This window comes from Xylocopa sonorina, chromosome 9, assembly GCF_050948175.1.
Source record: "Xylocopa sonorina isolate GNS202 chromosome 9, iyXylSono1_principal, whole genome shotgun sequence".
Lineage (NCBI taxonomy): Eukaryota > Metazoa > Arthropoda > Insecta > Hymenoptera > Apidae > Xylocopa > Xylocopa sonorina.
In genome coordinates this window covers 5,348,711-5,362,529 of record NC_135201.1, presented here as the reverse complement: position 1 = coordinate 5,362,529, position 13,819 = coordinate 5,348,711, and the positions used below count along the sequence as shown (strand labels likewise).

Sequence of the window (13,819 nt, the reverse complement as noted above, 5' to 3'; positions counted from 1 at the left end):
GAACCTATGCAAATCCAGCTCGTCCGCTGTCGTTGGACCGGTCGTGTCTGTTTACAGCGCTAAATCTACCGCCGCAGATCTCCCAGGGCCCTTTTTCATTCTATTTATAAACCAACCAGCGGTCCCACGGGCGCTGATCCGCGGGCCGGAACAGGTAATTGGAAATCAATACGTTCTCGCGGGGCGCTGCACCGCTGGCGGGAGAGGATCGATGATTTATAGGTGGACGGTCGTTGATCGGTAATTAATTATTGCATTAGCAGTCGCGAGCGAACGGAACAGGGGGAGAGGACGCTCGTCTAGCTCCGAGCGGGAGGAAGGGGACCGCTCGTCGCATAAATTTATTCAGGCGAAACAGCCTTGGGGCCACAGAGGCCCGGCCGAGGCCAGACAAACGGATGTCTGCCCCTCGCGCAGACGCTCGTCGACGCTCGTGAACGCTCGTGCACGCTCGTACGGTACCCGGGGCCCGGCGACGTTCTACCCCCGGGGCCCCTCCGGGTGAAAGTGTCCGCGGATTTCGTAACGAGCGAGCCGGCTCGATTGCGATTACGCTCGCGCGACGAGAAATCGGTTTGGCTTCGTTTAACGACCGCCACGGACCGATGCTAATTGGGCCCCTGCCTCTGGTAGCAGCCGCGCAAAACTTCGATAATTAAAGAGATGCCTCCGAGGCTGTTACGTTTCCGGTTACGCGTATCGATGATTCGTGCCCCTCTCGCGGTTAATAGCGTCTCGAGAGATCGTTTGGCAGAGGATGAAACCTGAACGAAATTAAAGGATTGAGACAATATTCTTAATTCATCGACTTGCATATTCGCTAACAAATTTCACTGTATATTTGCAACTGCACGAAACTATACATGAGTTAAATGTCATATTCTTCTTCGTCTGGAATATTCGATTTTGAACAAATTTAGAAACCTGTATGCGGTGTAGAAAAAAAAGTCGCTTCTCTTTCCACGCAGACTCGATAATGATCGAAACACATCGCGCGTACGTCGATCCAGGGTCCCGTTAATCGTCAACGAGACAGGATAGGCACGTACCTTTGTAGCTGGCGAATTTTTCCGCGATCGAGCGGACGTCGCAGCCTCTGGGCGCAGGTTGATCGTCGGACGCGTCGATCGGAAGTCAAAGGGGGTTGAAATCTGTCGCGCGGACGATCGACGCCGGTGGCATTTAATCTTCGCAACTATCCGCGGAAGCGACAACTTCCACGGGACCCCGGCCTCATTAGAAAGCCTTTGAGCGTTCCTCTTCCTCCGGGATAACCGTGGATGCTAATTATAAACCGCGGAATATAATGAAATCGTGTTAGTACGCTTGGATCGCGAGCACGCACGACTTCCTTGAGAACTCATTCAGCAGCCCCTGAAAGCCGAGACGCGCGCGCCTTTATTAGCTGCGGGACAACGCGAGGCAGCCCGTGGGATTAGCCGACTAATGTTATTAAGACAAATTGTCCGTTAATCGTCACGACCTCCCAGCCACCTAACGATCGCGAGTTATTATACTTGCCGCTATTCTCCGTCTATCTCGCTCCTTCCTTTCGGATCCTGTCGATGGATGTTCACATCGGTAATTAGCTTAAACTACCTTTTTGTCTTTTTTTTTTTTATTAATCATTCATGCAGCAGGATATCTTGTTAATTCGGAGTACCATTGGGTAATTCGTTGATATTTCATTTGATATACCGATGGATATTGGTTGATTAGCATTTTAAAATTCTCGTCGCTCTGCGATGCTCCTTGCAGGGAATCTTCTGCTGTTCGACGTGAAACAGGAAGAGAACAGTACTAAAGAAATCCTGTCTGGTCAAAGGTCGCGGAAAGATTGTGGTAACGAACCAGCTGTACGCGAAAGATGATAAATGTCCTAAAACCACCGTGCGCTGGTCTGGACCAACTGTTTATTTAAGTTCCTTTGATCCTCGCCGACGTTCAGCGTATAAAAAATGTGGCTTTTTACGTATGTGATATACCGTTTAACATAAGCTCCTTTCAACATTTCTTTTATTCTCCTTCTGTGTATTCTTCCTCTTCGATACATTTTATAACTGTCGCTCGACTGTCGAATATTCTTTTAAAAAGACTCCGTTCTCTAGGAAGAATTTTTAATAGATATTCACAAATTATCGACAATTCTACTGTTGAAATATCACGTTAAGGAATGTGAACGTAATATTGAACAAAAATGCGATTCACAGAGTACTCTATCACCGTATCGATGGTCACAGCCACGGAAATCAGCATCCTGACCAGACGAAATAAACGCCAACGGCACATATCGTTCGCTAGCATATATATATATATTTTACAATAATAAATACACGACGCTCAACGCCCAAGCCTACTGTCACGACACACTATATACAGCCAGGATCCGCGCCGCGACATCGATTATCGCTTATGCGATCCTTTACGCGGTTCACCGTGGGGACCAAAGAAGCGGAGTCGCGCGAAGGATCCATACGCGCTGTCGCGGCGTCCTCCACTTCCGCCGTCACGCCAGTACACCGAATGACACGGCGATTACGATCAGGAACAGGTTCGCCGTGAACCTCGAGGAGAAGTCGAACGCGTGCTGGCCCAGAATCTTGCACTGGGAGCTACGGAAGTGCTTCACGTTCCCCTCGGAGTCCCTCGCGAGGACGCACAGCTCGTATTTCGTGTTTGAGTCTTGCGGGTCCTGGATCTTGAAGGATCTCTCGCTGTAGACGAGGTCTTTCTCGATGGCCGACTTACTGCTACCGGATTCGCGTACCACTATGTAGAAATCGCCGATATCCTCGCGCGAGGTCACGTACCAAGTCGCTTTCCAGGTCTTGTCCTCCTCGTTGCTGTGAATTAGAATTTACGCGGAGAGAAATTGTGAATGGCGCGACGGGATATCGTTGGCTGGTTAATTCAATGATTTCGATTTCTTGTAAACGATGGCCATTGCATTTCGATGATAGTGAAACTAACGAAATTAATATGGCTGTTGACAGGTGGATTTTTAAATCTACTTACTACTCGATATTTCGATACTTCACGTCTGGAGTGATGTCGAACTCTTCGTACTCCTTCACCTCGTTCTCACCGCATCCTGTGAGGTCCTCCGTTACTTCCGCTAGGCGTTTGTGGGCAAGGAAGTGTGGTCCCTCGCAGGTAACGTTCGTCCACTCCTTTGGCATCTCTGTGTGAGTGCTCAGCCACCTCTTCAAGGGCCTCACGTAGCAATCACAGTGCAATGGGTTTCCTAAGAACCACACTTTACCATTAATTTTTGTTTCAATTCAATTTCGTAGTCTTATTCGTCTTCGTTAGAGTTAATTATATCTATAATCGTTCGTGGTGATCTTTTCTCACCGTACAACTGCACTCTGGTGCCGTTATTTATCAGCTTCATGAACTTCTCGTCGAACATGGAGATCATATTGAATTCCACGTCGAGGAGCTTCAAACGTGGCAGAGGCGAAATCTTGTTCAAGGGTAGATGAGTCAGTCGGTTGTGACTCAGGTACAGATTAGTCAGATTCGTCGGAGGATCGAAGATGTCCGGTTCGGAGAGGTCGTCGATCTCGTTGTTCGAGAGGTCCAGCGTCTGTATCGATGACAAGTTTCCAATCACGTCTGCAAAAAAACCATTTACCTCGAGACATTCTGTAAACATCGACGCTCTGCCACAGCAATTATCAAAGAACGAAACACAACGAAATTATTCGAAATTTAATCCAATCTTGGTAGACGCTTACATCTTCGAACCTCGTTAATACTATTATGACTGATATTCAAGTATTGAATCTTCTTGGTGCCCACAGTGAGTTCGTACGTCAACACAGGCATGGTGTTATACGAGAGATCGATCTCCTTCAGTCTATATGGGATCCACGGATCGTTAGGAAAAGTCTTCCTCGTGATAAAAGAGATCCTATTGTGACTAAGATTAATCCTCTCCAAGGACAGACAATCGTCCAGAAGCCCGTGAGTCTTGTTGTCTAGCCTCTCCAACATGTTACTGGACAGGTCTAACGTCCTCAAGGAAACGAGACCCTGGAAAGCTCCGTTTGGAATATAACTGAGCTTGTTGTTCGTCAGATTCAGCGTCAACAGCTGCAACAACCCCTCAAACGCGCGCGCGCTCACGTTCCGTATCTGATTGTTCGCCAAGTTCAACTCGAACACTATGGGAAGACGTCCAAACGCGGCTTTGCCCAAACTCGTCAGTTGATTATCCTGAAATGACCATATTCGCGCGTTAAACACTCGCTCTCTTAGCCCTGACAACCCTTTGCATTCTCAGGATGAAGTGTATCGCTGGTCCAAGCCATCGAACTGTGCAAAGGGTTGACGCAACGTTTCAGACGATGACTCAACCTGCATGTTCAGGTACTGCAAGCTGGTCAGAGTGCTGAGAGCTTCCCAAGGCGGCCTCGTCATGTTATTCGAACGCAGGTTCAGAGTCCTCAAGGTGAGCAGGCTCTCGAAGCTGCCGTACTTGAGATTGTCGCCCAACCGATTCCCAGAAAGGTCCAGAGAAAGCAGAGCGTTCATCGTGGGCCACAGGTCCGTCGTTGGTACGTCCTCCAACAGATTCTCAGAGAAATCCAAGCTGCCCAAGGATATAGGCAGCTGGAAGATCTTCGTCAGTCGATTGTTCCTCACGGTCAAACTCCTTAAATTCACGCGGATTACATCTCTGTCTCGAAACTGGACTTTCGTATACGATTTTATCAAATCGTTTCTCACCTGCAACTTGGCAGCCTGGTCAAACTGCCGCGAGCGATGTCGTTCAGCTGATTGTAGCTCATGTCCAGCTCCAGCAGCGTAGGCAGTGGACCGAACGTGGACGGTTTGATCTTCTCCAGGGAGTTGTGCGACAAGTTTAAGAAACGTAGACTGAACAACGTTTGAAAGACAGCGTTGTGGATCTCGGATAAATTGTTGTGCGATAGATCGATCGTGTGTAGCTCGTATAGCTTGGGGAACGTCTGACGAGGCACTGAGTGCAGCAAATTGTGCGACACGTTTAGGATCTTCAACCCTGTCATGTTGTGCAGTGGTACCTGAGGAATGGCGAACGTTGTATAAAATTTGGAATATTTACAAATCTTTTTATTAAGGCCTCGACGATACCTGATTAAGGGCTGTGAATTGATTGTAACTCAGCTGAAGCTCTGTGGCGTAGGTGTTGCTGTCGAACGAGTACCTGGAGATGTTCTCCAGCTTGTTGTAGCTTAGATCGAGGACCGTCATGTTCACGCAATTCTCGAACGCTCCTGGCTCTATCTTCGAGATCTCATTGTGGGACAGATTGACCTTCGCCAAGTACAGATCCTTGAACGACAGCTTCTCGATCACTGTCACGAAATTTTCAGACACGTCCAGCAGCTGTAAGAAAAGTACGATCACTGAACTGAGTGAAAAGATGGCGTCTGATCGCGATTTGTTGGAACGATCGTACCTCAGCGAATTGTAGTTGATTGAACATCTGAAAGTCAATCTTCTTGATAAAGTTTCTCGCTAGATCGATGGTCCCTATTCTAGTGATTGGTCCAAAGGTGCCTCTTCCAACGTCGTTTATCTGGTTGTCGCTCAAGAATAATCTAACCAAGAAACGCATGCCACGAAACGTATTCGAATCCAATTTCCTAATTTTATTGTGACTCAGATTGAGCACTTTCAGCAAAGAATTCCTGGAGAAAGTTCCCCTGCAAAGAAGCATCCATCGTTTATACGATACTTTTGATCCCTTAGAGTGATCGTTTGTACCTCTTCAGCTCTGAAATGGCGTTGTGAGATAAGTTACACCAGCCCATCTTAGTCAAGTCAGCCAAATGAGTGCCATCGAGTTTATTGATCAGATTGTGAGACAGATCGACGTACTCGGTGTCCCTCAGACCCTTAAATTGGTTCCTCTTCAACTCCTTGATTTTATTCTCGTGTAGGTCCAGTCGTTTCAGTTTCTTTAATGGCGTCAGCGCTTCCACTGGCAACGAATCCAACGTTCCTATAACGCGATACAAAATTAAGAATCAAATCCGCTCTCAAATCAATTTTCCAAGTGAATAGAGTACCATTGCTAATTTCTAGCTTTTCAATCTTCGCAGCTGCAGCGCTCTCAGCGAAGCTGTCCGCTGGCAAGCCGGATATCCGGTGGCCAGCGATGCTGAGGATACTCAGGTTCCCCAAAATCTGCAGCGCTTGATGCGGAAACTTCTCCAGGGAGCTGTTTATCACGTACAGCTCCTGCAGGGTCCTGTTCACACCCAGAAAACTGTGCTCTTCGATCAGACGCAATGGCGTGTCGATGAACTTTATCACTCGTACGTCCAAGGGGTACAACGCTGGACCATAGAACCGCCCTTCGAACCAAACACATCAAACACATCAACAACCAAACATCGTCTACTAAATAAAACCCTTAAACTCGATAATATCAGAAATACTTGATATTCATTGGACAAGTGTTATTAAAAGATAATTCTCCTGTCGAATTGAACAATAAAATAATTAACAAAGAATCTAGGAAACACCTGAACGTCGTAAAAAAGAAGAAAACAGTGTCCTCGTTCGAGCACGCGTTTCGACCTCCACTCTAACGCGTACAAGGTAATAAAAAAACGAACCCGGCTCGCCGGATTCCACGCGGAACAGGAAACCCATACTCACCGATGTTGCACTTGTACAAAACAAGTTCCTCGATAGGCATGCCCTCGTTGCCCAGATTGGAGAACGCGAGGCTCAGGCTGGCCAAATTGGTGTTCTCGCAGCGGACGTAGAGTCCCCTGTCGCTACCGCGGACGCAGACGCAGGGGTAGATGTACTTGGTCTCCGCTGGACACCTGAACCGTGGTCCAGGGGGCACGTAGCCCGCCATGACGGCTGGTAGGACCAGAGCCCAGAGTAACGGGAACGGTGTCATCTGCGGAGCGGAAACAATGGACCCGTTTCAAGAGACGCTCTCTGTTCCACATCGAAAAACGGTAACGATTATTGTGCCAGTCGTGGAACATCTATTTATTAGTCACCATCGCTGTCGTAACCGCGGCGTTTGTTCGCGCGGCGATCGCGAAACGTGAGAAAGTTTCCACCGCGTTGATTCGCGTCGCGATTGCACGTTTCTTAAAATTAAGACTAATTAAAATTTTCCGTCGATCGGCCCGCGTTTTCGTGCCTTTCCATTTTCCTTGTTTTCCACGACCGTGACGCATCGTCGATCTCTATGGAAACACTGTTTCCCAGTGGCTGCTTTCGTTAGGGTTACTCGTAGCATAATCGCGTCTTTAACTGAATTTACACGCTATTTTATCGTTATGGATGTTGTAAACACGTGGGATGAGTGACGCGTTCGTCGTCGTTTCGATGAACGGAAATCTCGTGGGCGACGCGTGTCACGTCGAGGCGCGACTAATTCGTTCGCGGATCGCGGCGACCATTGCTCCTAGAAGCGCGGACAAAGAAGCCGTCAAAAGACGAGTGACCTCGTTGCTGTTACCTGTTCCTACCATTTTCAACGTCGATAAATAATCCCGTCGACCTGATTCCACAGCAGCGACTAATTAAACGAACTCCAAAAATTAATTAGATAACGGTTGATTCGATCGATCGCCTCGATAAACGAAGCGTTTGAACATTCACGCCTGCGAGTGTCGTTGATAAACGGGAAACCAGCTCGATCTACGAAAAATAATACGCCTCGGCTAGAGGAAACGAAAAGCAACACGTCGAGTCACGATTTAACCGTTTTCAGTACAGTTTTTCCCAACTGTACTTCGATCCTCTGAGCGATACCATCCGGAAGAAGCTCGTGCGAGATGAACAATTCGCGAACGAGAGAAATAGGTGATCGCGTCTGCATTCCCTGACGGAAAGTGAAACGACGCCTCGCGATGCGCGTCTCGACCGCGTCTTCCCTCCTCTAACGAGGAATCCATGCTCGCGCGATATCAAAGTGCCATCTGACACCGATAAACACGATTTAAACAATTCGTACAACAGTTGAGCGTTTCTCGTATTAAACGAAACGTTCGACGATGATGGAATCGATATTTTTTCGACAAGATTCCTACGTGTTTCGTCTTTGATTGCCCACACAGAATCACAGCGACGAACCGTTAGATCGCGGGTGGAAAGCGTGGGCCACAACGAGGACACTTTAAGGCACGTGCCTTATTTCGATCGATGCGTTAATGATCGCTTCGACCAGGGCTGTTTAAGAAGGTCAACGAAGCGTGGAGGCTGAGAGACAGCAGCGCGATCGAAACCGAAGGAAACTTGCACGCTGGTGAAACCCAGCGACCTGACGAACGGACAGCCATGCTCTATTACAGTTACAGTAATCCAGTAATCCAACGAGCGAGGTAAAAAGAAAAGCGCGATGATCTAGTTTCGCTGACCGTTTATGCAACGCGTGGAACATGGAACACAACACCGTGCCTTCCACGACGGCTGGCCACCGTCACAGCTCGTTTCGAATCTCTGCGAACGACCTATGGAGCTATTACCACGTTTCCTATTTTATTTTTTCGAAATGAAATTACGTAATTTGAATAATTTCGTTTCTCGCAGAAAACGCAGCCGCGCGTTGTATAATAGGAAACGCGAACTGTCGAGGCAATGCAAAGCAGTCGAACGAAAACAGTCCTTTCACTTGTTTCGACCTTACCGCTGCAGCGATGAAAGCAATGAACCGAATCACCGTGGACGAACGGCCTGGAAAAATCTAACCACCGGTTCCAATGATGTAACACAGCCGATTCGACATTTGATATTTCGCTGCGAAATCGTAGAGGCTCAGGGAGGCTACGCGATCGCGGCGTTAACTCGAGAAAATTCAGCGAATAATTAAGAGGAAATCTCGTGAGAATGAAGCTGCTTCCGTTCACCAGATCTCGCGGGGAATAATTGACGCGCGGTGAAAATACAATAAACCGTGCGCCAGTTTCTGAGCGGATAATTATTTGTTATTATAACCGCGGGACAGGGGAAAGCTCGAATTATCTCGAATAACGTCAATTGTTAGACCCTCTCTCTTTCTCTCGTCCATCGATAAATCGTGCGTTCGATGGAAAAACTATCGCGTCTATTCGCGCATTTCTACGATTCTTTCTTCCAGCGTCGCAGCGAGTTCAAGGATAGTTTCGTTTCACCAGCTGTCCTTGTAGCTACGACTTTCCAGCGAGCGGTGTTAGAAAAAATGCGATCCTTCTCGAAACTCGACAGCTCTTCCTTGTACCAAACAACACGAGCGTGTAATTTAATTAATTATACAGGCCCATATGTCGAGACTTAACTGTCGAACACATTTGACAGTTAGAAACGGACACTCCAAACGTTTCCTCGTTTAGAAAATTAATTTGCATATTTTTAATTATGGTATCAGTGAGACGATACTATGTTCTATCGAGTTTGGTCGATGAAATTTTGTACAGCAAATATTTCAGTTTTAAATAAGGTATGGTTGTCCTTATGAACGCTTTAATATTTCTGTTGCAAACATACTTTATACATTTTCAATCGATTTTCAATCATTCACGCAGCGAATAGTATACTCATCGCCTATAAAAATCTTGAAATATCTTCTAATACATCCATGTCAATATTCCAAGGCTGATCGCGACCAAAAAAAAAAGAAAAAAATCGCGAGGAAAGTTGAAATCACCAGCGCAACGCCCTAACGCAACGCAGTTACTCGCAACCCATGCGTTGAAGTCACCACTCACCGCACAGCAGATGACGGGGAGACGCACGTGGAACGGCGCGAAACGTCAACGCGCTCCCATTTCCGTTCGAGTTGAAAATCGTTCAAATTCGAGGCGTCGATCGCGGCGACAGACGAAAAAGTACCTTCTTACCGTCCACGGGTGGCCCTTTCGAAAGCACGAGCAGAGATCGCTTTTCAGCGACGGGTCCTCGAGTCACATATTCGACCAAGTGTCGAGCCGATGCGAGCGACGTTCGTTTCGCGCGCGCGAAAATAAGAGACGGCGAACGAGATTACGTTTCAAGTAGAAGGGAGTCTCGCGTGTTTCTGCACCACGTATCACCGCGTTTCCGTCCTCAAGGCATTCTCTGCGAGTGGTTCCTGGATGAGGCTGCCGTGAAAACTGAGCCGCGAGCACGGAGCCGAAGAGAAAGGCGGCCTCTCGAGGCTTCCCTCATTGGCAGTTGATACGCGCTGTCCTTTCGCGGACTCACGGCTCTCTGGCCACGGGAACAGGCACATTTCTACGGCCTGTGGACGTCACGGTCGCACTCGATTGGCTGATTGCCTCCCAGGACCGTATCCAAAATGGTCACTCGGTTCCTTCATCGGTCTCTACACGATTTTCTTCTCTTTCTCCTTCTTGTTTATAATTGTTGGAATTATCGCGATAATTTTGGAAAACATCGACTGAACGCTATTGTGAAATCGTATTTAGTCGCACGAATGGAGCTGTGTTTAATTTTGTATAACAGTAACGCGCGAGCGAGAGAAGAAAGTTTGAAACGGTCGCTGCGATTGGTTAACGGAGGTGAAAGTCTGCTGGGTCACGAACGACTATTATTTTCAGCTCTCTGAAGCAATAAGTGACTAATGGCGAATTAGTTGCTTGGCATTTTTGTGGACATATGATTTATTTTTTTCATTTTCTTTCGAATTGGGCAATTTGGGGAGCCAGTGATTGGATAATTTTCTCGAATTGGTGGGGGGTATCAAGAGTGCAGAAGCAGAAGAATCGATAGCTCGTTGCCTTTCTCTCTCTCTCTCTTTCTCCCTCTCTTTCTCTCTTCGTCTTCCTTCTCTGTGGCGTCATAAGTAGAAATTGTAGGACCTGCTCAGACGTTCTGCGTTCCTGGTGGAAAATCGCGATTTTCAGTCGAAAATTAGACGTTCAATAGATGGCGTTAATCAGGAAACGAGCTGTTACTGTCTTCCCTCGAATTAATTTAACGTCCATGCTCGTTTCAGACTTTCTCGCCAGGTTTGCGTCCCTGTTAACTGTGAAGCAACCGAAACGGAAACGGAACCTAGTATAAATTCAAGATGGTGTACTAATCTCCGTTCTTGTCACGCAATTTACTGTCCTTGTTTCACACCTTCTGTTGGGTGCTGCTTTTCTGTTAAACAGTGGGCACCTTTAACTAGAAGACATGTCTTCTCTCTGCTTCGCATCGCTGGAGGTTTCTAGATTTTTGCGAAATTATTTTCAACGTTGAACTGCACTTTTTGCGAGTTTAATTTAATTTTCAAATTGCAACAGGAATCAGAAGAAACAAATTTCCAATTTCCATTCACACTTCGCAATTAAGATTCATATCGATCGTGTCATTCATAGGGGGTGGGTGCACTGATAATCAGAAATAATATATAATAATGAAAACTAAAAGTACACGCGGTCCACGCGCAGTTTTCCATAATTCTTGAATATCTCGAATTCATTACAGTTAATTACACTTTTGCATCCTGCAATTATCTATCTTTTACTAAAACTGTTCTAACAACGATTAACGATAAACGGATTCAGTAAATAATAAACGTAGATCGAAAAATGTTAATCGAATTCAATTTAATCGGCAAACTGCGCCAAGATTATTTGTCAATGAATCAAAAGCAGTCCTGCGAGTTTCGAGCGATCTAACGATCGCCTCGTAATGGCTGCCATGCGTGCATTATACTATGCAAATCGCGCGTCCACGTATTTTAACCACGCGTGGAACGAGGACATTATTTTCTCGACCGCGAGCAACAGCGATCGCGATTAGAGATTCGTAAAAATAACAACCGGATATCCCGGTTAGCGATCGTTTAGTCTATAATTGAGGAACACCGTCAACCGTCACGGTTTTCGAGAGATTACGCGCTCGTTAAGGTCGACAAGCACTCTCTGGACGGCATTGTCCGGGAACCAGAAGTTTAATCAATCTCAAAGGCAGTTATCGCGCGGATGAGCGTCGAATCGGTGCTCTGAGATCGTTAAAAGTCTCGGCGGTGCTTTCTGGAATTCTTCGAAGCATGATTCGTTCCTTAACAACGCTGTTCAAGCAACTTCTAATGACTCGTGAGTAAACTTTATTCTTGTAATTCCTTAAAAAACAAAAAATGAATTTCAAATTCTTATTCGCAGGATTGTTGATCTCTGTCGTCGCATCGCCAACTTTGGGTTACATCGTAAGATCTTCTAATTAATTTAAAATTCAAAATAAAATGAATTGTTCATAATCATCTGAGAAAAATTGTTTATGGTTTCTAATTGTTTTTCAAACTGCGTTTTCTTCCTTAATTTTCTTCAGAAAAAATTAATTTCTATGCAGTTGATATTTAAATATTTTAATTGACCTACTATGTGACGTTTTATCAATTTTAATTTTCCTGTTTGAAAACAATTCTTCAATCTTTAGATGATTGTTGCACTCTCTTGACACAATGATCGAAGAAAATCTTGAAAAGAAAATCTCCTTCGACAGGATCGATATCGTTTAGAGACGTACGAGAATTTCTCAGGAGAGCCCAGCGACTTCGATCTCTTCAACAACCTGACGTTCCGATTTTCTTGCGAGGGCAAACCTGTTGGTTTGTACGCAGATTTGGACTACGACTGTCGAATTTTCCACGCCTGCGACGAATCTGGAAAAGGTTTTCCCATGATTTGTCCGAACAACACGCTGTTCGATCAAAGGGAGCGCGTCTGCAGCGACGAAGGGAACGTCGATTGCGAACACGCGAACGAATGGTAAATCGTGCTAATTGTAATATTTCCATGGTATTATTTAATCATTTTTCATATATCAGGTTCTACTTAAACGAATTACCGTACTCCATGGAAGTGACAGACGAGAACTACGTGAAATCTGAGGAAAAAGAAGAAGTGCCATCGGTGCTGCCTCTTTTGCTAACGTGATTGCAATTAAAAACGAAGGTGAATCGAGTTGCACGGCGCTTGAAGCGCATTTACGTTTATTAAATAAAAAAGATAAAATTATGGAGCATTGCACAATGGTTAATCGAAAGTAATAATCGCATAGAGATTAATTTTTCTGTCTTTAGGTTTTATTTGTCGTAGTCGATAATTGACTTGAAAAAACGAGCGTAAATAGACGATTATTTCTAATTAGCTTATGAAATATGCATGTGACACGTGCCAGGCGTTGAATTAATGGCTTGTTGCGAACACGGATAAAATTCTTATGAATATTTAAAATGAATGTGTTTCTTTCATTGTCATCGTTGATAATCGTTGAAGGAAAAAGAAGAGCAAGAAAGTGGAACATATTATCGACGTAACGAACCGTAATTTAATTCTCTGATCTTGCGAAAAATTATGATTACCAGCAATTTCGAATAGTTTATTTTCTTAAATTTTACTTATAGTCTGAAAATGTATAATATTATTTAAAAAATCACTTACCTTTCCCGTTGTTTTCAAAATATTAACTATTAAATATTTACAAACGATTGCATGCTATTCACAAATTACTGCAAATGTCACTGTATAACGATAAATCAAACGATCTACTTCCATCTAATTTTGAATAACTCATAAAAGTATAAGACAGACACAATGGAGTCTGCATGAAGAACCAAGGAGAATCTTACGAATCCTCAACCACAATCAACCCTTAAACATCATCTGATCTCGATTTGTCGCAAAAAAAGATTGTCCACTCTTCCAAAATAAGCTCCACGCGAGTACAATTAATTTAAATGGAAAATTGTGTTTGAAAATCGCAAGAACATGACAGATGGGCGAAGGAAACGAGCGTCACGTACAGGATTCCCAGGCGTTTATTTCTGTTAAACGTAATTAATAAGAATCGCTGACAGAGTCCTACGAGCTATGTGTTTTATAGT

General features: G+C 45.3%; 2 protein-coding genes across 2 annotated transcripts; one reads left to right on the top strand and one right to left on the bottom strand.

Annotated features, from left to right (window-relative positions):
- Window positions 1-2,480: 2,480 nt before the first annotated feature.
- Conv (insulin like growth factor binding protein acid labile subunit convoluted) lies at window positions 2,481-6,910 on the bottom strand. Its single transcript, XM_076902091.1, has 11 exons — window positions 6,658-6,910; window positions 6,063-6,350; window positions 5,758-5,995; window positions 5,450-5,696; window positions 5,122-5,376; window positions 4,735-5,051; window positions 4,363-4,660; window positions 3,741-4,221; window positions 3,355-3,618; window positions 3,016-3,244; window positions 2,481-2,843 (listed from the first exon to the last, which is right to left on the bottom strand). The coding sequence occupies exons 1-11, from the start codon at window positions 6,908-6,910 to the stop codon at window positions 2,507-2,509; spliced, it is 3,207 nt and encodes a 1,068-aa protein (XP_076758206.1). The 3' UTR covers window positions 2,481-2,506.
- Window positions 6,911-11,686: 4,776 nt separating this feature from the next.
- LOC143427730 (uncharacterized) lies at window positions 11,687-12,911 on the top strand. The gene is made up of 4 exons (XM_076902137.1): window positions 11,687-12,029; window positions 12,096-12,139; window positions 12,436-12,701; window positions 12,761-12,911. The coding sequence occupies exons 1-4, from the start codon at window positions 11,984-11,986 to the stop codon at window positions 12,867-12,869; spliced, it is 465 nt and encodes a 154-aa protein (XP_076758252.1). The 5' UTR covers window positions 11,687-11,983; the 3' UTR covers window positions 12,870-12,911.
- The last annotated feature ends 908 nt before the right edge of the window (window positions 12,912-13,819 follow it).